The 21,798-nt window shown below is 38.7% G+C and overlaps 2 protein-coding genes and 1 pseudogene across 7 annotated transcripts in view; 2 read left to right on the forward strand and 1 right to left on the reverse strand.

Annotated features, from left to right (window-relative positions):
* The window catches only part of LOC149565931 (phosphopantetheine adenylyltransferase pseudogene), a 53,339-nt pseudogene that overhangs the window by 26,334 nt on the left and 5,207 nt on the right, over positions 1-21,798 (reverse strand). The gene's annotated exons all lie outside the window — the stretch shown is intronic.
* On the forward strand, positions 9,923-11,760 carry LOC149565932 (uncharacterized). Its single transcript, XM_089816414.1, has 2 exons — positions 9,923-11,527; positions 11,656-11,760. The coding sequence occupies exons 1-2, from the start codon at positions 10,781-10,783 to the stop codon at positions 11,758-11,760; spliced, it is 852 nt and encodes a 283-aa protein (XP_089672540.1). The 5' UTR covers positions 9,923-10,780.
* Positions 12,447-13,073, forward strand: LOC149565933 (uncharacterized). The gene is made up of 2 exons (XM_089817296.1): positions 12,447-12,559; positions 12,667-13,073. Exons 1-2 carry the CDS (start codon positions 12,479-12,481, stop codon positions 13,051-13,053), a joined length of 468 nt encoding a protein of 155 aa, XP_089673422.1. The 5' UTR covers positions 12,447-12,478; the 3' UTR covers positions 13,054-13,073.

Raw genomic sequence — 21,798 nt, forward strand, 5'->3', positions numbered from 1 at the left:
ACAAGAAAGTTTTATTCATCTATGTCAAGAATTTACTAATGTATTTGCTTGGACGTGTGATGATTTAAAGGGTTTTGACACAAGGTTGTTTCAGCGTACCATAGATTTAATTGACGATGTCAACCAGTAAGACAAAAACAGAGACCAGTGAATCCTAAAATTGAACCCTTAATGAGAAAGGCGCTATCCAAATTGATTGAGGCCAACATAATTTTTCCTATCAAGCACTCATCATGGGTAGCAAACCTTGTCCCTGTTAGGAAGAAGAATGGAGAAATTAGATTGTGTGTAGACTTTAGGGACCTTGTCCAAGCTTCCCTTAAAGATCACCATCCTCTTCCTTCCATGGAGCAGATTTTGTCCAAGGTCAATGGTTCAGAGAGGTTTTCATTTCTTGATGGGTTTTTTGATTATAATCAAGTGCTGGTCAAGGAGTCTGATAGATACAAGACTGCATTCACCACCAAGTGGGGTACCTATGCTTATTGTAAAATGCCATTTGGACTAACTAATGCAGGTGCTACATTTCAGAAGGCAATGGAAATGGCTTTCAAGAATATGATTGAAAGGTTTGTGTTAATTTACCTTGATGATATCACAGTAAATTCAAAGAATGTGGAGGATCATTTTCATCATCTTAGACAGGCATTCTTACGGTGTAGAGAGTTTGAGGTATCCCTTAACCCAAGCAAATGTGTCTTTGCTACCAGTCAAGGAAAATTATTAGGACACATTGTATCTAAGGATGGCTTAACTATTGATCCAGAGAGAACAAAAGCAATACTTGCTCTTCCTCTTCCTAAACACAAGAAAGGGCTGCAAAGTTTCCTTGGTAGGATAAATTTTGTGAGAAGATTCATCCTTAATCTTGCTACCATGGTGAAACCCCTTACAGCTACGCTCAAGAAAAGTATAGTCTTTGCATGGACCAAGAAAGGGAGAGAAAGTTTTAAAGAGATCAAAGCAGCCATAGCCTCAGCCCCTACTCTCATTAGTCCAAACTTTGAGAAGGATTTCATTCTCTATACCCTAGGTGGTGAGACAAGTATTTCTGCTGTCTTGACTCAAACAAATGATAAGAATGAAGAGCAGCCCATAGCCTTCTTTAGTGAAGGGCTTCTTCAGGAGTATGAAGACAAGTATAACTTTGTAGAGAAGCAAGCCCTTGCAGTCATCAGAGCTTTGAAGAAATTCAAACACCTCCTGTCTCATAATAAGATTCATTTGTTAGTACCTCATGCTAGCGTGAAGGATTTCCTTTTGAGCAAAGATATTACTGAGAAAAGAGCTGGTTGGATTACAAAAGTGATGGAATGTGATGTTGACATCCAGATTACCAAGCTGGTAAGAGGGAAAGGATTGTGTAAACAGATGTTATCATCTCAGAAATCAGATGAGGAAGTTGCTATGATACTAACAGAGCAGCAAGAGGTAAGAAATGATGACTCAAGAAATTGGATGGATGATATGAAGAACTTCTTATTAGGCAATGGGTACCCTCAAGGATTAGATAGAGTTAAAAGAAGACAATATAGATTGCAGTCAATTCCTTATGTCTTAGTTGAGGGTATTCTTTTCAGGAAAGATTTAAATGGAGCCCTATTAAGATGCATTGACACAGACCAAGCTAAAAGAATGATCAAAGAGCTTCATGATGGTCCTGATGGTGGTCACTTCTCAGCCAGAACAACTGCAATGAAGATCATGAGAGCTGGTTATTACTGGCCTTCCCTATTTCATGATTGTCATAAATATGTGAGGAAGTGTGAGAAATGTGCCTTCTTCTCTGGTAAACAAAAGCTTCCTCTTCATCCCATCAAGGTGGACCAGCCTTTTGCTTAGTGGGGATTGGATTTCATAAGCCCTATCAATCCTCCTAGTTCTGGTCACAAGTGGATCTTAGCTGCTACAGATTACTTCACCAGATGGACAGAGGCAATTGCATTGAAAGACGCCGTAGAATCTTCAATTGTTGAGTTCCTTGATGGAATTGTGACTAGGTCCGGTGCTCCTTCAACCATTATTTCAGATAATGCAAAGTCTTTTGTAGGAGCTCAGATTTGTGCATGAGCAGTTGACCATAATATCTATTTGAGCACGTCTTCAAACTACTACCCTCAAGGTAATGCCCTGGCTGAGTCATCCAACAAGAATTTAATCAGGATCATAAAGAGGACAATAGAAGATAACCAGAGGTGTTGGCATAAAAATTTGAGAACAGCTCTCTGGGCTGACCGGATAACACCTAAGAGATCAGTAGGGAATTCACCATTCATGTTAGTATATGGTAGAGAAGCAAGGCTTTCAATTTCATTGGAGTTCCCATCCCTGGAACTAGCTCATCAACTGGAGCTAATTGACAATGATGCCATGACAGTGAGAATGGCAGAGTTGATGGAGCTGGAAGAAAGAAGAAATCAGGCCATGCAGACCCTGGAGACACATCAACAGCAGGTGAAAAAGAGCTTTGACAAGAAGGCTAAGGTCAGAACCTTTAGGGAGGGTGACTTGGTCTTGAAATGGGATGCAGACAAGGCAAAACCAAGGAGGCACTCAAAATTTGATGCACTGTGGAGTGGTCCCTATGTGATTGTAAGTTGCAAGCAGGCCAATGCTTTTCAATTGAGCAAGCCTGGCGGTGAAATTCTGCCCATCCCAGTCAATGGGATCTATCTCAAACTATGTTTCTGAAGGAGGAAGGTCTCATGTATATATTAGTGTAGTTCTATTTTTGTAGTTTCTTGCTTTCCAAGAAGTGCACGAGCACAGGTTTCTCTCTGTGAGATAGCCAGTTTCCAAGTTTTGAAGGCTGCAAAAAATTTTGCTTCGAGTTCCGGTTGCAGAGACAAAGATTTCCAGTATTTTGCTATTGCAGAGGAAGGGTTAGGGTTTCTCAACGCACTAACCCACATCTTTCGCAAGCCTGTAGCCCAATGGATGTTCCAAGTCACTGGTTTTATGCATAGCAGGCTCGCATCCCCTCTGAGTCGCCAGAATGTTATCTTATTTCGCCCCCGCCAAGTTTGAATTCAAAAGTTTAGCCTGCCCAACCACTAGTTCCCAAATTTAATATTATTTAAACGCCCAAGAAATGTTAAAAAAGTAAATGACCAAACCTTATATTATTTCATATTTCCTAAAGTCCATTGCCGCCGGCTTGTAACTTTCTTGTCATCAGATTCCCCAAGATCTACAGATACCGCACGCCCGCAATATGAAGTTGCGAGGGTTTTAAAAAATGCGGGCATGCCTCCTTGTGACACGTGGAAGGAATGACGTCACGGGCCCACCTTTCTCGCAGGGTGATACATGAAGAATTCTCACTATCCGATGCGAATAGATCTACGGCCGAGGCTTCCCCGCATTATCAAAATGCGAAGATTTTAAATATTGCGGGGAAGTGCTTTGCTGCCGCGTGTCCCTGTGGGGCCTGTCTCTTCGTGAGTCATCAGGTGATGCCAGGTGGTGCCGCGTCACACTGAGTTGTTGTACAGGTTGCCGAGGTGGTGCAAGTGTCATGGGCCCGGATTATGTGAGCAAGCACAGGGCTTTCCCGCTTTATCAAGATGCGAGGAGAATAAAAATTGCAGGGAAGCGCCTAAAGGGCACGTGTCCCGACAACCCGGCTAGGGTATCAACGGTGCTAATAGTTAGTGTAACCACCACGGTCAAGGTTTTGAGATGGCGCAGTTAGTTTAAAAAAGGATGGTCAACTTGGGAAGACCCCTGCGAGGTGGCGAAAAAATAAAAGATCGATGGTCCACATGGCCCATTCTCGTCGCAGTGTCCAGTTGACCTGTTGACCCTTCTGATTCATGAGTTAGAAATGAAGGAAAACCAGGATTTTTGCACGAATCTAACCCTCATGATCGATTCCAACCACTTTCAAGTGAATGCAAAACAAAGAAGAACACTCTACCACCCCTGATCCGATCTATCTACCTGGTCAGAACTATTTAATGGTGTCGTTTCTATCTTCTCAGGGCCTTGTTTCCACAGAGATTAGATATCATTGCATCTGGATCTATGCTTAGATCAGATTTGCATCTGGATCTCCATGATTATTCTCTATAGGGCTTAATGGCAGTAGTTGTAGAGTAATGTCAGTTGGAAAAAAATCTCAGTCATACCTGAACTATAAAGGCAATTTTTGTGAATTTTGTAAGGGTCGAACCTTCTCTGATTTCTCTAATATTGCTCTGCAAATCTTCAGTGTAAAAATTCTCTTTGCCTCTGAACTGAATGACATCCTGCTTATCTCCTTCAGCCATTGGTGTGAAAGTGCAAGAATCCTTTGCCTCTCATTAATGTTTTGCAGAAATCTATGATCTGCATGACTGTATCTCTTTATAAGCGAATCTCTCTTTCCTTGTGTCATTCATTCTGGTTTTCTAATCTGCATGTGGTTGATCAATTAAAACAAGTCTGAATGTGTATATCTTTTGGTGTCATAATGCTTCAATAGTGCATGTATGAGCAGAGATTGGTTTGAACACTCTATTTTAGTCCATCACCTCCTTAGATTAAAATAGGTAGATTTGCTCCCATGCTCTCCTTCTCCCTTTTCCTCTCTAAGAATAGTTAGGTGCACCCGGATAGTAAGAGGAAGCCGGCCTTCTCTGGAGATTCAACCTCATAGTTCAAGTCCCACAACTTGGAGATTGTTTCCATGTTTCACAAGGTTGTCCTTAAGTAAGACTTTGGACAAGTGTGCAAACCTCTGTGACAACAAGTATGATGCCTCAAGCGAAGGTATTGGAGTCATGCTGATGCAAAATAAGCACCCTATTGTGTATGAAATTAGAAAGCTCACAGATCCAATAAAGACTACAAGAAGGAGATGTTAGCTATCACGCATGCCCTTGCTAAGTTCAAACAGTACTTGGTCTATGCGAAATTTGTGGTAAAGGCAAATCACAATAGCCTAAAATACTTCCTTAATCAACAAGATTTGAATGACAGGCAGCAGAAATGGGTCATCAAACTCCAAACCTATGACTTCAATATTGAGTATTTTAAGGGCAAGAACAGTGTGGTTACTGATGCTCTATCGCGGAAACCTGATCTCTATGCTATGGCTGGTATATCTGCTGATTGGAACATAAGCATTACAGCTGAGTCTGCCAAGGACTCATTTGCTAACAATGTTTTGGAAAGGAAGACAACTGATGACAGGTACAAGGTGATTGAAGAGCTCATTCTCTACAAAGGGTGAATCTACCTTGTGCCACATTCCAAGATCAAAAATAGAATCATTAAAGCATGCCGTGATACTCCCCTTGCTAGCCACCGGGGTTTCTACAAGACATACAAGGGAACATTTTGCATGGAAGGGGCTCAAAACTGATGTGTTATAACATGTACAGGAATGTTCTGTGTACCAACAAAATAAAACAGAACAGGTGTTACCACTAGGACTGTTGCAACCTCTGCTCATCCTAAGTCAAAAATGGGAGAGCATTTAATGAATTTTGTCGCAGGGCTTCCAATGGTGCAAGGAAAAGACTGTATTTACATCATGGAAGACATGCTCGCTAAGAATGCTCATTTCTGTGCCATTACTTCAAAATATAAGGCCCCTCAAGTTGCAGATTGGTTCATTAAGAAAGTTTTTAGACTCCATGAGTTGATAAAAAACATTGTGAGTGACAGAGACAGCAGGTTCATCAACAATTTTTTGAAATAACTTTTTTGTTTGGCCCACACAATCTTAACTCTGAGTTTTAGCCATCACCCCCAAATGGACGAGCAAACGAAGATCATCAACAAATGGATTGAAGGATACTTAAGAAAATATGTGACAGAGCAGCAATCAGATTGGGTAAAACAACTACACCTAGGAGAATTCTTCTACAACACCACACACCACATGTCCATCAGAATGTCCCCTTTCAAATCTCTGTATGGATACGAAGCTATCTCTCTCATGAATCTGATTCTTGCGGACACTCCTTGAAGGAAATCTGCAGCATGTCCAGACTCGGCAAAAATTGTATGCAGATTAGCATAGGACCAAGAGGACCTTTGAGATTAAAGATTTGGTATGCTTAAGGTCGTTGCCATTTAGACAGTCATACTTTAAGGGGAATGGAGCTGATAAGTTGAAGCCAAGATTCTATTGCTCATTCAAGATCACTAGGAAGGTCAGTAAAGTTGCCTACATATTAGAGCTGCCTCCAAGGAGAAGAATTCACAATGTTTTCCACGAGGGTTGAAAAGAGAAAAAAAGAAAAGAAAGCAATATCAAAAAACAAACAGAGAAAGCAAAAAAGGGAAGAAGAAAAAAGAGAAAAACAGAAAAGTTTGGCTTTTTGTGTATGAATACCTCTACCAGTGCTATAAAAATAATCACTAAAGGTAGAGAAATGTTTGTGGTTGACCACAGCAATAACCTCGTCGGGGCTATGGATGCCTGACTGGCAGCAAGGCCCTATCCAGGAAGCTTTTGGAATAAGGATATCAAAATAGCTAAGTCCAATGGATCTAAGAGCCTTTCTAGGTTCTTGTTGAGCAGGGAATGAATACACTTGTACACACATGTAATTAAGGATGACGGCACTTTGCCCACTTCGTGGTTTCTTCCATTTTAAGTGCATTCCCTAGCTATTGGATAGGTAGAAGTGGAGTCATTCAAACTTTTTTGGTTCTGCACAAGTTTAATCCTTGAAACGTTTAGGAACATTTCATTGGGGGGGTGCTAGATGTGTGGTTTTCACACTATAGCTCCATTGCAAATGGGGACCCCCTCTTTTTGCTTTAGCAAGTATAATCTTTCTCTTAGGCAGTTTTGGTTGGCAACATTTTCAAGTCTCCGAATTTGAGGGTGAGTTTGAGCAATTTTAGCTCGTTGGGAAGTAATTTTGTCTAGGGTTTGCATGAGAGTTATGGTGTGTTTTCAAGGTCTTTTCTTAGCCTAATCCAAGTCGGCAGGGTAGAATTTAAGTCCAAGTGAGAAAGGTTTGCATGTTTGAGAAATAGGAGAAGGATTGTGAACAAACCATACTAGGGGGAAAATCTTGACGCTTATAATTTTCCACTGGGGGAAATCCCTAAGGCTCGGGATTTTCCACTAGGGGAAATTGTTGACACTAAGGATTTCCCCCTCCTCCTCATCAACCCAAAATGAGGTGCAAACACTTTGAGAGATTCTTATTACGGTGGCAAACTAATCATTGCAATGTTAAAACAAGGAGAAGAAAAATGGTAATTTTCTTAAGGATGGCGGTCAACACCATACTCGAGGAAAATTCCTAACATTCAGAATTTTCCACCAAGGGGGAAATCCTAACGCTAAGGATTCCCCCCTCATTTCTCCCCAAAATCTCAAGATTCCCCCTTTAAACAAAATGAGGTGCAAGTGCTTTAAAAGATCCTTATTACAATGGCAAGCTAATTATTCCAATACTAAAACAATAAGGAGAGGAAAAATGGTAATTTTCTTAAGGATTTTCCACTAGGGGAAATTCTTGATGCTAAAGATTTTCCACTAGGGAAATTCTCAACACTCAGGATTCTCCACTGGGGGACATTCTTGATGCTTGAGATTTTTCCCTCCTCATCATCAACCCTAAAGGAGGTGCAAGATCATGCTAAGGCGTAGCAAATCAACAACTAGTAAAAGAATGTGCTTAAGGGGCAAAATGGCAAAGTTTTGGAAGTCTAAGTGGCAAACGTGGATTTGGGGAAAATTCCCAATGCTGAGGATTTGCTACCTAGGGGAAATTCGTGAGGCTCAAGATTTTCCACTAAGAGGAAATTCCTGAGGCTCAAGGTATTCCACCACATCAATTCTTACAAACCTCATCATCCTCTAAGGCATTTAAGAATTGATTTATGGCATGAGGGCAACATCATGAGCAAGAATAGAACAAGGAATTACTAAGGAACGTTGAAATGAGGTAAAATTTGAGAAAATCCTATTCAATGGAAATTCTTGAAACTAAGGATTTTCCACCGGGGGAAATTCCTAACACTAAGGATTTTCAACCAGGGGAAATTCCTAAGGCTAAGGAATTGCCACCACTTTTTCCCCTTTGGTTTTCTTTACAAAAAATATTTTAAGCAAGCATTGGGGTAGAGGAGGTTGAGTTAGGATGGAATTGAGCAACAATGGTGAAGTTTGGAAGATTTTAAGATAAAGATAGGCTACACCATGTTCGGTGGAAATTCATGACACTGAGGATTTTCCCCGATAGAAATTCCTAAAGCTAAGGATTTTCCACCAGCCAACTCTCATCCTCTATAATAGCTAGAACTACCCACCATGAATTATTCTCGCAGCCCCTAGATGGAAATTCAAAAAAATTGATGTTAATGCTTTAAAATTTTGCAATTAAATTAAAAAACCCTGGGCATTATCAACACTGAAATGACTAGCTTACGATGATTTAAAAAGGGAAATCTTAATTACTTCAAGACAGATTGAATGGGCAGATTGGAGAGTTGTGAAAGAGATGAATTTTAATGCTAAGTGGGATGAATTTTGTTCATTATTAATGTGATTTGTTTTTCAAAAAAAAATTCACAAACTTAATGCTTTTCTCCTTTGTTTTGCAAGGTGAATTTGAGGAGGGCTGAATTGAAATTCATTCTTGGAAAACCTTGGAAAATCAGAGCATTGTCGGTGCACATACCCTCTATCATCACGCCAATAGAAGAAGAAGCTAGAGAGCAAGGTGATGATCAAGGCCTCAAAACATCAAGTGGATACTACAAGAAGATGGCTTAAGAACGGGGACTCAAGTGAGAAGGAAGTGTTGAAGATGGTAGCTGCGATAGAGATCTTTATCTCTAGAAATATGAAAGTTATTACCGTTATTGTCATCTTCAGCTGAAAAGGACACTTAAAGTTTAATTTGTAATATTATAAATGTAAATGACGTGTCATTCTCATGCATTGAGGCATGAATATTCAAAGAGTCATATTTAATTATAGGAGTTATGAGAAACTCAAGAGATCTTCGGTTAGAATATGAAAAATCTCTTCTATTGTTATATATTCGCATCATGCGATAAGCATTGTACACTTGAACATTTCATTATCAATAAAGATATTTTTGTGTTGTGTGGCTAGGTTTTTCCCTTCATTCTCGAAGTGTTTTCCCAAGATAATTTTGGTGTTCTTTGTTTCTATTTTCTCTCTTTCTTATTGCTGGTTATATTTATGGATTTCTGGGCTCTAGTTTCAACATGGTATCAGAGCTAGTTAGAAAGTGTTCACACGTGTCAGTAAAAGTAAATCATTCACGAAACATTGAAGGATAGCACTTGGGGGAAGAGTCTAATGATTTGCATATCTATGCGTCTGTATACTCGAGAATGGAGTTACAGGTTCAAGTCTTGCATGATGAAGTTTAAAGGTGGATGAATATTTATTCAGTCAGAGTATCTAAAGTCTGGATATAGAGTTCAAAGTAACGGTGAAAGTACCATAGCCTGTAGTTCTTGTAACCATCGATGCTTAAATATAAAGATAAGTTTTGTTTTAACTTATTACTAAATATATATTAAATGATTCAGAGTATATTAGTCGGTTTCTGATTTTATCTATTGGAGTATTTGAATATTTCAATTGAAGGGATATCTGTGATCTGCAAATAATAACATGTCGAATCGCAGGGCCATCAATCTGTGTTACCAAAGCGCCCTTAGCTTTCCGTGCGAAGCTGAGCAAGGGTTGTAAATTGGCAAAAGAAAATAAATGGTTTCAAGCGTTCCGAATTGATCCATCCACAATGCAAATTGACCAATGTGGGTGCGGGTATCTTCCTGCCGATTTCATATTTGTATTGATATTCATCAACAAAGATTATTTTTATCAGCGATTACCATGGACAACATTCAGTATCATTATTTCCTTGTATCTAAGGTTCTTTAATGCTGGCGATTATTATAATCTCAAGGACGTCAACCGTCGGCCTTAGTTACCGGATTCGCCTGGAAAAGGCCGGATCCGGGCTCGGGTCCGATTCGGATCCGGATCCACGTATGGATCCGTGAGGATCCACGCGCGGATCCGCGTGAATCCGCGGCAATGACAGGAGGAGTATGCAAAAACGTGGGCCCATTATCATTTTTTAATATTTTTTTTGCCCTAAACCCTAAAAACGACCCTCTAAATCACAATGCAAGTTCATTTGCTCTCTATTTTGATCTCTATTTTGCTCTCTCATACTTGCTAGTTTGAAGTGAAGTGCTTGGATTCGAAGGAGATCGGTTGTGGAGCTTCAAATACCTTACAAGAAGTGTTTAAGGTATGCATTTCAACCATATTTTTGAATTCTTTCATAGATTATTGATTTATTTTTAGTTTTCCAAATTTTCAAGTTTTTGTGCAAGTGTGAAGCATGGTTTTCTTTCACTTTTTCTAGATTGCAAGAATAGAACAATAAGTAGTCAAGGCTCAGTGGGTGGGGGTGGGGCTGCATCACCAAGCTTCAAAATTGATAAGGGGTCTCCTTTATGGAGACACACAACAAGAGTTGCACAATGTCCTGGGGGTGGGGCATACATATGGAAATGTAATTTTTGCAACATACAACATAGAAGCTCCTATTCCCGAGTGAAACTACATTTTTTGGGCCCTGCGGGTGAAGGAATTCACATGTGTCAAGGTAGTGATAAGAAGGGATTACCAGCTGCACAAATAGCAGCATAAGCAAAAGAGCAAGATGATGCTGATAGAGCAGTTGCAAAAGCAAAACGTGGTGCTTCCCAAAAAACAAATATACCAACACCATCATTTGATCAAACAAACACAAGAACACATCCTTTTTTGCCTATGCCAACTACAAATGATGAAGATGAAGACCCATCTCCACTCACCCGCAAGAGAGGCCCACTAGATAGGGCATTCCAAATTGAAAAAAGAGACATTGCTGATCACAAAATTGGACGTTGTTTAATTGCAAATGGTGTTTCATTTAATTTTGCTAGATCACCTTATTTTAGGGAGATGGTGGAAGCAATAAATGATGCACCCCATGGTTACAAACCGCCTGGTTATGAGAAGTTGCGCACTACCATATTACATGATGAGAGGAAAAATGTAGAGGCTCAACTTCAACCAATAAGAGATTTTTGGGTTCAATCGGGTGTGTCTATTATTTCGGATGGTTGGAAAGATTGTAGAAACCGTCCATTGATCAATGTTATTGCTGTATGCCCTAAGGGGGCAATGTTCTTGAAGGCAGTTGATTGTGAAGGGCAAGTGAAAGATGCAAAATTTATTTCACGCATTCTCATTGATGCCATAGAGTCAGTGGGTCCTGATAATGTTGTTCAAGTGGTCACGGACAATGCAAAAGTTTGCAGGGCTGCAGGGATAATTGTAGAGTCTAGATATGATCATATCTTTTGGACACCATGCACCGTCCACTCTCTCAATTTAGTGATGAAAGCAATTGGCACCGAAATAGATTGGGTGAAAAGGATATATGAGGAAGCTGAAGAGATTCAAATGTTTGTGACAAATCACCACATGTCACAAGCAATTTTTAGGAGTTTCTCGGACTTGGAGTTATTGAAGGTAAATTTTTATATTTAATATATAATTGAATATTATTGGATTCCACAATTATTAATTTTTGTTGTTGTTTACATTAACATGTTTTAATTTGTAAATGTTTTACTAACTTGAGTTTAACATGTTCTTAGGTTGCTGAAACCCGCTTTGCCTCTCACACAATCGTCTTGAGACGACTTGTGAATGTAAAAGAAGCATTGAAGCATATGGTCATTAGCCCCCAATGGGGCATTTGAAAGAATTCCAATACAGCAAGGGCTTTAAATGTGAGAAGAATGATACTAGATGAGGATTGATGGGGTCTTGTGAGTTATGTGTTGGAAATCACCGATCCAATAATGGCAATGCTTCGCTTCGCAGATAGTGATGAGCCATGCCTTGGGGATATTTATGATTCCATGGATAGTATGCTGGAAAAAATTAAAATGGTAAGTTTTACGCTCTTTTACAACAATTTTTTATTTGAGAGATATCTAGATTCTAAAGTTTAAATTGACATATTCACTAATTATAATTATTATTCATATTTCATATCTTAGGTCATACAGAGGAGGGAGAATGATCCTGAGGACACCCTTTACAAGAAGGTGGAAAAAATTGTTCATCATCGATGGAACAAGATGACCACACCTTTGCACCTCCTTGCATATGCTCTATCCCCGAGGTACTGTAGTTCTTATCAAATGTTTGTGCTTATTTTATCCAATGTTTGTGCTATTGATATTTGATAGTGTTCAATTGTCTTTTGTTATCCCCAGGTACTATAGTGCAGATGTACTTCGCCTTCCAGGTAGAGTGCCACCATTTAGAGATGCAGAGGTTGCAGATGGGTATAAGAGGGCACTAGCTAAGATATTCCAAGATCCAGAGATTGGGGCAATTGTGAGGAGTGAATTTTCTGCTTTCAACTCAAGTGAGGATTTCGACCCTATTGCCATAGCAGACCAAAGCAAGATGGGTGCCATCAAATGGTGGTACCTTCATGGGCAAGCCTTCACGTATCTCCAACCTCTTGCCATAAAGGTCCTATCCCAAGTAAGTTTGTAAAATTAAGCTTAAGGTTAACATTCTCAATTCCTTGAATTTATTATTTAATTTATTTATCTTGATTGTTGTATTGATAATTTTTAATTTCTCTTTAGGTTGCCAGCTCTTCTGCCGCTGAGCGGAATTGGAGTACTTACTCCTTTATCCACTCAATCAAACGCAACCGGTTGGCTCCAAAAAAATCAGAAGACCTTGTGTTCATTCACAACAATTTGCGCTTGTTGTCACGGAAGGATCCTAAGTACAAGAAGGGGCCCGAAAAGCTTTGGGATGTAGCACCCGAGACTCCTGATTTAGATATGACCATCCGAGATCTTGCTAGATCCACTTTGATTGATGTGGATGATGAGGAGGAGGATTATGAGTTAACAATCCCCTCTACTACTAGTGGTTTGGGTTCCTCTACTAATACAGATGCAGCACTTGCAGCTCACCAGTACCCCTCTGATGCGGATTTTCTTGAAAATCCATTTGATGATTAAATAAAAAACTTTAGTGTTGACTTGACTCTTTTATGAGTAAATCATGTTATAAACTTTAAGTTTAATGATCTATATTTTGAATGTTACAAGCTTTCACTTTCAGTAATTCAATGTGAATGTGTTGATTTTCTTTATAATCGTGAAAATAGATTAATTATCAATGTTATTGATCAAGTATACTAGATTCATACTATGAAATGATTTAGTTTTAGAATTATGTATATTTCTCTTATTTTTTAGTATATATATATATATATATATATATATGTATATATATATATATATATGCACGAAACATAATTGGGAAAAAAAAAAAATCCCGAATCCACGGATCCGATTCACGTGCTCGAATCGGATTCGTGTCACGAATCGGCAACTAAGCCGTCGGCATCAATTTTATAACTTTTTCTTGCGTCTCTCGTCGTTTAATATTCAAAACGGTAGAGCACGATAGGCTGAATGAATTTCTTGAATCGGTTTTTATTCAAGAAAATTCTAGGCGTCCTCTTTCTATGTTAATAGCCTTATATTTTTAGTTCATGCAATAGCCAGTATGAGAGGCAAAGTTTTCGATAGCACAGCCAGGCCGATAGGCATAAATTGTGACAGTGTTGTGACAAATTCAGCCGTGCGAGTCGGGCATCCTTAAATTGATTATTTATACTTGTTCAGTTGATTATATTTAGATATCGAGGGTTGCAGAGGCGGAGTTAGTGCGTGGGGTGAGTTTGAGATGTATGTAGGGGAGGATGGAGAGCGATAGCATGTTGTACTTGGTGCTGGCAGTGATGGGTTTGGTGGTGGCATTCGTGGCCCTGTTGCTGCTCAGACGACACTCTTCACCACAGCCACAAATACATCACCATCAAGACCAGATAAGGAATTTTCACAAACTGAAATGAGCTCTGTTGGACATATTGGAGATAGTGATGATCATCTACAATGAAAGTTTCAGAGGGAGCAAGCAACATCATTGGCTATTGTTGAGACTCATCGCTGACAAAGATGGTGTTAAAGTTCAACTGTTGAAAGAACTTGCTTCCACTTCTCTCTTGAATATCAAAGTTCAGCTTTGCCAGGGATAGCCTCACATGCTGCCAAATCTCATGCAAATTATGATTAGTGGATGTGGAAACAATTTTGATTCATCCAAAGATAAGTATTATTCTTCTATATCTATTGTGTATATTTTTCATGAGATGAAAATTATATATAGATAGGAACCAAAATACTATTTAGAATTGATTTGCTTACTATTGAATGTTGTGTAATAATTTTTGTTCTTCCTAAAGTTGTGAAAGTTGTCAGTAATGGAGGGAGGAAGATTTATGAAGTGTCTTCTAGTTTGTAGCAAGAGGACTACAATGATTGTTGAATGGACGTTGTTTGACATCAACATAGAGATTAGTATTACTCTTGTAGAGTTTATTTTTATAACTGGAAATAGTATACTTATTGTATTAATATTTCTTAGATTGATCTTAATCTTTCTGGGTTGCAGGATGCAACAAGATAAGGATTATACTCCAAAGGGAGATTTTAGCTTCAGAGGGAGGCTTCATAATTAAGAGAGAGTTCTTAAGAAATCCCCTTCATTCTCATTTATGATTGTGATGCTTGTGGTATATGTTAAATTTGAGACTTAAATGGAACCTAGTCTTGCTTTTATTATGACTATTTCTATTCTTGTGTGAATAAATGAGATTGTAAGATCAGCTATGATAACTCTTTCACTATGCGATAGTGAACATCATGTTGAGAGAGTCCATGATGTCATCACGTTGAGAGATTCCGTGATGGGAGTTGATGTCATGTTAAGAGATTCCATGACAGTTCACGTTGAGAGAGTTCGTGAACAAAGGTTTAGCTGTGAGTCTTGCAAATCTTTTCATGTTGAGTGATTCCATGAATGTGATTTATTGTTACAAGGTTTCATGTTGAGTGATTCCATGAATGTGCTTAATTGTTACAAGTTTCATGTTGAGCGATTCCATGAATATGATTGATTATTTCATGCTTTCATAGGATATATGAGATGAGGTTTTATCATTAACATTGTGGTTGCAGTCTTGTGTGATTGTTCAGCTAAAGATCTCTCTCTGGCTAAGAGGGAGTGTTGAAGATGGTAGCTGCGATAGAGATAATCTCTAGAAATATGAAAATTATTACCGTTATTGTCATCTTCAGCTGAAAAGGACACTTAAAGTTTAATTTGTAATATTATAAATGTAAATGACATGTGTCATTCTCATGCATTGAGGCATGAATATTCGAAAAGTCATATTTAATTTTAGGAGTTATGAGAAACTCAAGAGATCTTCGGTTAGAATATGAAGAGTCTCTTCTATTGTTATATATTCACATCATGCGATAAGCATTGTACACTTGAACATTTCATTATCAATAAAGATATTTTTGTGTTGTGTGGCTGGGTTTTTCCCTTCACTCTCGAAGGGTTTTCCCAAGATAATTTTGTTGTTCTTCGTTTCTGTTTTTTCTCTTTCTTATTGCTGGTTATATTTATGGATTTCTGGGCTCTAGTTTCAACAAGAAGATTCATGTTCATGCTATCAACCTGCAAATTCAAATTGAAATCAAGAAAGCACAAAGGATCCAGCTACATAAGGACATATTCAAGGAGAATAAGAAAGATAAAGTTTACAAGTTCGCCAAGATGCTAGTGATTCAAGTCAGTTCCATGAGAAAATTTCGAAGGATGGAGAAAATCTCTAACTTTGAGAAATATTTGCAATTTTAATGAACATCTTCTCAAAGCAAGCCACCAAGCACAGGATAAGGATGATGAGGTGGCAATAGGTTGTCTCCTCCAATCAGAAAATTTCAGCTTCAAACACAATTAATCACATCATACCAAGTGTCATATTTTCTTATTGGTTGGGAAAATCATTATAATTTTCTTATTGGCCCATGAATTGATGCCTTCATGTAATTGGTTGTAAATTTAGCAACCCTATTTAGGGTTTGTGAGAAGAAATCTCGACCCTTGATCTTGTATCAATCTTGGCCATTCGTTGTAATGGAACTACTATAAATGGCCAAGGCCTTCTCATTTGTAATGGATTAGAGGAGATTAGAAATTAATTTAGGAGCTGAGATTAGAGAGCTAGAGTAGAGTAGGATAGCTAAGGGAGAGACTTGATCGAGTTGTTGGGATGATGCTTTCAAAGTAATTGAAAGTTCATTGTTGGTTCTTCATGGTGAATTACTTGTTATTGCTTTGGAGTGTTGCATGGTTTCCTCAATCTTTCACTTGGAGAAGATTTATTTTCATGTTGAATTAGTTTAGTTGAATGGAAGTTGTTGTAGATGTGTACATGTTTGATTCAAACAAATCTGGGCCACTAGCCTCTTGCTGATGGTAAGGGTGCCTTGCGTGGAAAACCGATGATTGAATGCACTTAACTTTAATTGATGTTGAGTCTTTAGTTTGCATCCATTTGATGGGATTGAAGAGGGGATATTGATTTGAAAAACATTTGAGTGTTCCTTACAAGATTGCACTAGGTGGGTGGAGTCGTTGGCGAGATTACATCTAGTAGAGTCCAAGTCATCCATGATTCCTTGCATTCACAGTTAGAAGAAGTAGAAGTTATACGTTTAATTTTGGCTTGAAGTGGAAAAGTTGAACTATATTTTCATTGCACATTGTAGAGCCAAATCTTTAGAAGTGAAAGAGTTGATATCCATTGGATGAATGGTGTACGTCCCTTTGTGATAAACAGCATATCACATCATAAAACTAAGAGAAGTCCACGATTAAGAAGGGAACTTGAAGTCATTTCATGGTCTTACTTTGCAAGCTTAGCATGAGAGATGACCTTATATGAAGAGACGATTGAGTGTTTGGTGTTTCTCCTTGAAACATTAACTATTTGATTATGTATGTTGTAGTGGAACAAAACTCGCATCACTAGAAATTGGTGCTAGAAGGAGGGCTCAAACAAGTTCATTTGTGGAATTGTCATCAAGTGAGCTTTAAGTACATTGGAGATAGGAGATCTCTTTAAAAGCAAAAATAAAATTAAAAGCAACAAAAAAATTTAAAATTTAAAAAGAAAAGGTTTCTCAAATGGATAGGCAGGTGGATGTTCTTCCTATTTGTTTTGACTTGAACAAGAGCTTGCATCCATGTGATTTGACTCAACTTGCAACAACAGGACAAAGTAGGATATGTGACAGCTCTAAGCATGAGGACACGCACTGCTTGATATATTTCTCTTGTAGGTGGACTTGGCATTACGAGGGAGAAATTATTTTTCACAAGTATACGAGCCTATGGTACTTGTCAACTCAAAAGAAGAGTTTCTCGAGTTCAAGGAGGATATCAATAGGAAACGAAGAAGTGGATATGGGTGAAATACTTGGTGTAGTGTGCATTGCCTCTCAAATTCAGAATCTGCTTGCCCATCATGTCAAGACACCATTGACTTGATCAAGTTTCAAATGGGTTGGTATGAGGAAATATATGTGCAGGGTGGCATGGATTTATTCCAGCTCCCAAGTTGGAGAAGGTGGTAGTCATCACTCAAGTTGGGAACCAAAGGTTGAAGAAAGAAATCAGTTCCATCAAGGTAACAAGGATAAGCTTAATGACAATGATAATCAAGAGGAAGAACTTTCACACATCACTTCACAAGGTGTTGAAAAGAAAGTCGAGGACGTAATCAATTTCATCAAAGAAAGAGGAGACATAGAAGACAAAGGTCAACATCTTGAAGAGCTAGAAGGTGATCACCACAAGTTTGAGGAGATGATCCTTGGTGAACTTTCCCTCGTGCTACAAGGATGAATTCTTGAGGATGAATTGCAAGGAATTTCACAAACCCTTAGGGGACAAGATCGTCAGATGGATCAGTTGAATGAGGAATTACAAGTTATTACGGATGAATAAAGGTATGAAGAGCAATTTGATAAGACATTACAAGACATCATCACCACCAAGTTCTTTGGGGGGTTCTTAACGATGTCATGAAGGATGTTGACTCATTGCCAAATGAATTTCACGATGATCAAGTTACTGCAAGTGACACAGTTCACCATCAGCTTCAACCTCCACAGACTTCACCCCTTGAGATTGAATTTTTTGAACTCATGACGATGGTTGGTAAGGAGCTTCCTTCCAGTTTTAAGAAGGGCAAGATTTGATGAAATTCTACATGAAAAATTGCAAGATGTTTGTAAAGAGAAATCTACAAGCAACACCATTAGGGAAGTCGATAAAGAACAATTTGGGTTGATGTCACAAATGGACATTGCATTCGAACAACTTGGGAAGATATTTGAAGGAGACTCATCAACGAATCCTTGAATTTTGAGGATGCACTTAGCAATACAAACAAGGATGCGCAATTCATGTTATATAAGGACAAGCCACCTAAAGCAGTATTCCAAGGGCTTGGCCTTAAGTATACTTCTTCCTTGGCCACCCATGAGTTCAGTATTGTCATCAGAAGGGGAATCCACCACCAACTACAACCTCCTAAAGTTGTGGATGATCAACATGAATTACCACTCAAGACAAGCCAGGTTGTTCCGTTCTTTGCTTCTAATGTTGGAAATTTTGAAAGTTACTGTTTTGATAATGGAGGTATAGGAAGGAAAACTTGCATTTGGATTGATCATGGACCACATGAATTGCCTCAACTATTAATCTCTCATAATAATTTTCCTAAGATTGAATGTGGGGTGGTAAAATTTCTTTTAGAGTACAAGGATAAAAATGTCAAACTGAGAACTCTTACCCAAGCATTAAGTTTGTCTTCAACCACTTGGTTCAAGAGGATTAGGGTAGGTATCCTTTCCATTGGTTAGAGTAGTTGTTTCCTTGTCCAGTGAGGAAGTTAATTTGCCCCAAGTCATTTGACTTCAGATTTGTTTGAGTGGCTTGGTTAGTTGCTTGGCTTAGTTTTCTTTAGAGAGTCAACTTGTAGGTTTGCCTCGAGTCATTTGATCCAAGTAGTTTAGTAGTTGTTTCTTTTCGTTGTCTAGTCCCTGTAGTTTAGGTGCCTGCTTGGTTAGTTTAGCTAGAGGGACCCAAATTTGTGAGAAAGGCGGGGTGTTATACAACACACTATGGTATTTTCCCAACAGATTTGTTTGGTATATTTCCTAGATATCTCTTTGTCTGGTTCCTTGAATTGGAGATTGGATTCCTAATAAACTTGTCTTACGAAATGATGTGTACTAAATTTGGGTTGAATTCATTCGTTGGGTTTGAGGCATCGAAGTCTTTCGGTTACAACATTTTACTTGCACTTAATTGCTCTCTGTTCTTTGAGAATTCCTGAGGTGAAATTGGGATTAGGAAAAACCATACACATGCTTCGACATCATTGTAGTCTTCCAAACCCTCTACAACCTTCACTACTTGTAAGCCAAAAAAAAGGGTTGAAAAGAGAAAAAATGAAAAGAAAGCAATATCAAAAAAGGAAAAAGAAACAAAGCAAAAAAGAGCAAAAGAAAAGAGAGAAAAATGAAAAATGTAAAAGTTTGGCTTTGGGTGTGCGAATACCTCTACTAGTGCTATAAAATAAAACACTAAAGGTAGAGCAATGTTCGTGGTTGACCATAGCAATAACCTCGTAAGGGCTATGGACGCCTAACTGGCAGCAAGGCTCTATCCAGGATGCTTTTGAAGTAAGGATATCAAAATAGCTAAGTCAAGTGGATCTGAAAGCCTTTTTGGGTTCTTGTTGAGTGGGGAATAAATACGTTTGCACACACGTGTGTAGTTGAGGATGAAGGCACTTAGCCCACTTTGTTGTCTCTTCCATTTTGAATGCATTCCCTAGTTGTTAGATAGGTGGAAGTGGAATCGGCCAAAGGTTCTTGGTTCTGCACAAGTATTATCCTTGAAATGTGTAAGAACATTTCTTTGGGTGGGTGTTAGATGTTGTGTAGTTTTCACACCATAGCCCCATTGCAAATGGGGACACCCTCTTTTTGCTTTAGCAAGTAGCAATATTTGTCTTAAGCGGTTTAGGTTGGCCACATTTTCAAGTCTCCAAATTCGAGGGTGAGTTTGAGCAATTTTAGCTCCCTAGGAAGTAATTTTTGTCAGGGGTTTGCGTGAGAGTTTTGATGTCTTTCCAAGGTGTTTGTTTAGCCTAAGTCCAAGTTGGGAGGATAGAATTTTAGTCCAAGTGAGAAAGGTTTGCATGTTTGAGAAATAGGAGAAGGATTGTAAATAAACCATACTAGGGCGAAAATCCTGATGCTTAGAATTTTCCACCGAGAGGAAATTCCTAAGGCTCAAGATTTTCCACCAGGGAGAAATTGCTAACGCTAAGGATTTTTCCCTCCTCCTCATCAACCCAAAATGAGGTACAAAAGCTTTGAGAGATCCTTATTATGGTGGCAAACTAATCATTGCAATGTTAAAATAATGAGAAGAAAAATGATAATTTTCTTAAGGATGATGGTCAACACCATACTCAGAGGAAATTCCTAACAATCGATATTTTCCACTGGGGGGAGATTCCCGACACCAAGGATTTTCCCCTCCTCATTTCTCCCCAAAATCTCAAGATTCCCCCTTTGATCAAAATGAGGTACAAGCTCTTTGAGAGATCCTTATTATGGTGGCAAGCTAATTATTCCAATACTAAAACAATGAGGAATTTTCTTAAGCATTTTCCACCAGGGGAAATTCTTGACACTCAAGACTATCCATCGAGGGAAACTCTCAACGCTCAGGATTCTCCAGCGGAGGGAAATTCTTGGCGCTCAGGACTTTTCCCTCCTCATCAACCCAAAAGGAGGTGCAAGATAATGCTAAGGCATAGCAAATGAAAGACTAGTGAAAGAATGGCCATAAGGGGCGAAATGGCAAAGGTTTGGGGAATCTAAGTGGCTAAAGTGGTTTCGGGGGAAATTCCCAACGTTAAGGATTTTTCACCTAGGAGAAATTCATGAAGCTCGGGATTTTCCACAGGGGGAAAATTCCTAAGGCTCAGGGTTTTCCACCACATCAATTCTTCTAAATTTCACCATCCTCTTAAGGCATTCAAAGATTGATTTATGGCATAAGGGTAAAATCATGAGCAAGAATAGAACAAAGAATCATGAAGGAATGTTGAAATGAGGTAAAATTTGAGAAAATCCTATGAGGTGGAAATTCTTGACGCTAAGGATTTTCTACTGGGGGAAATCCTAATGCTAAGGAATTGCCACCACTTTTTCCCCTTTCATTTTCTTTACCAAAATGCAGTTTAAAAAAATATTGAGGTAGAGAAGGTTGAGTTAGGATGGAATTGAGCGACAATGATGAAGTTTGGAAGGTTTTCAAACAAAGATATGCTACACCATGTTCGGTGGAATTTCTTGACACCAAGGATTTTTCCTGGAGGAAATTCCTAAAGCTAAGGATTTTCCACCAGTTGACTCTCATCCTCTATAATCACTAGAACTGCCCACCATGAATTATTCTCGCAGCCCATGGATGGAAATTCAAAATTTTTGATGTTAGCGCTTTTAAGTTTGCAATTAAATTTTAGAAAACCTGGGCGTTGTCACCATTGAAAAGCCTAGCTTATGATGACTTCAAAAGGGAAATCTGAATTACTTCAAGTCAAATTGAACCGGCAGATTAAAGAGTTGTGAGACAAAAGAATTGTGTTCATTATTAATGTGAATTTTTTTCCAGATTTTTTTTCACAAACTTAGTGCTTTTCTCCTTTGTTTTGCAAGGTGAATTTGAGAAGGAGAGCTGAATTGAAATAGATT

This window comes from Cupressus sempervirens, chromosome 3 (assembly GCF_028749045.1).
Source record: "Cupressus sempervirens isolate cs-2001-9-10 chromosome 3, ASM2874904v1, whole genome shotgun sequence".
Classification (NCBI taxonomy): domain Eukaryota; kingdom Viridiplantae; phylum Streptophyta; class Pinopsida; order Cupressales; family Cupressaceae; genus Cupressus; species Cupressus sempervirens.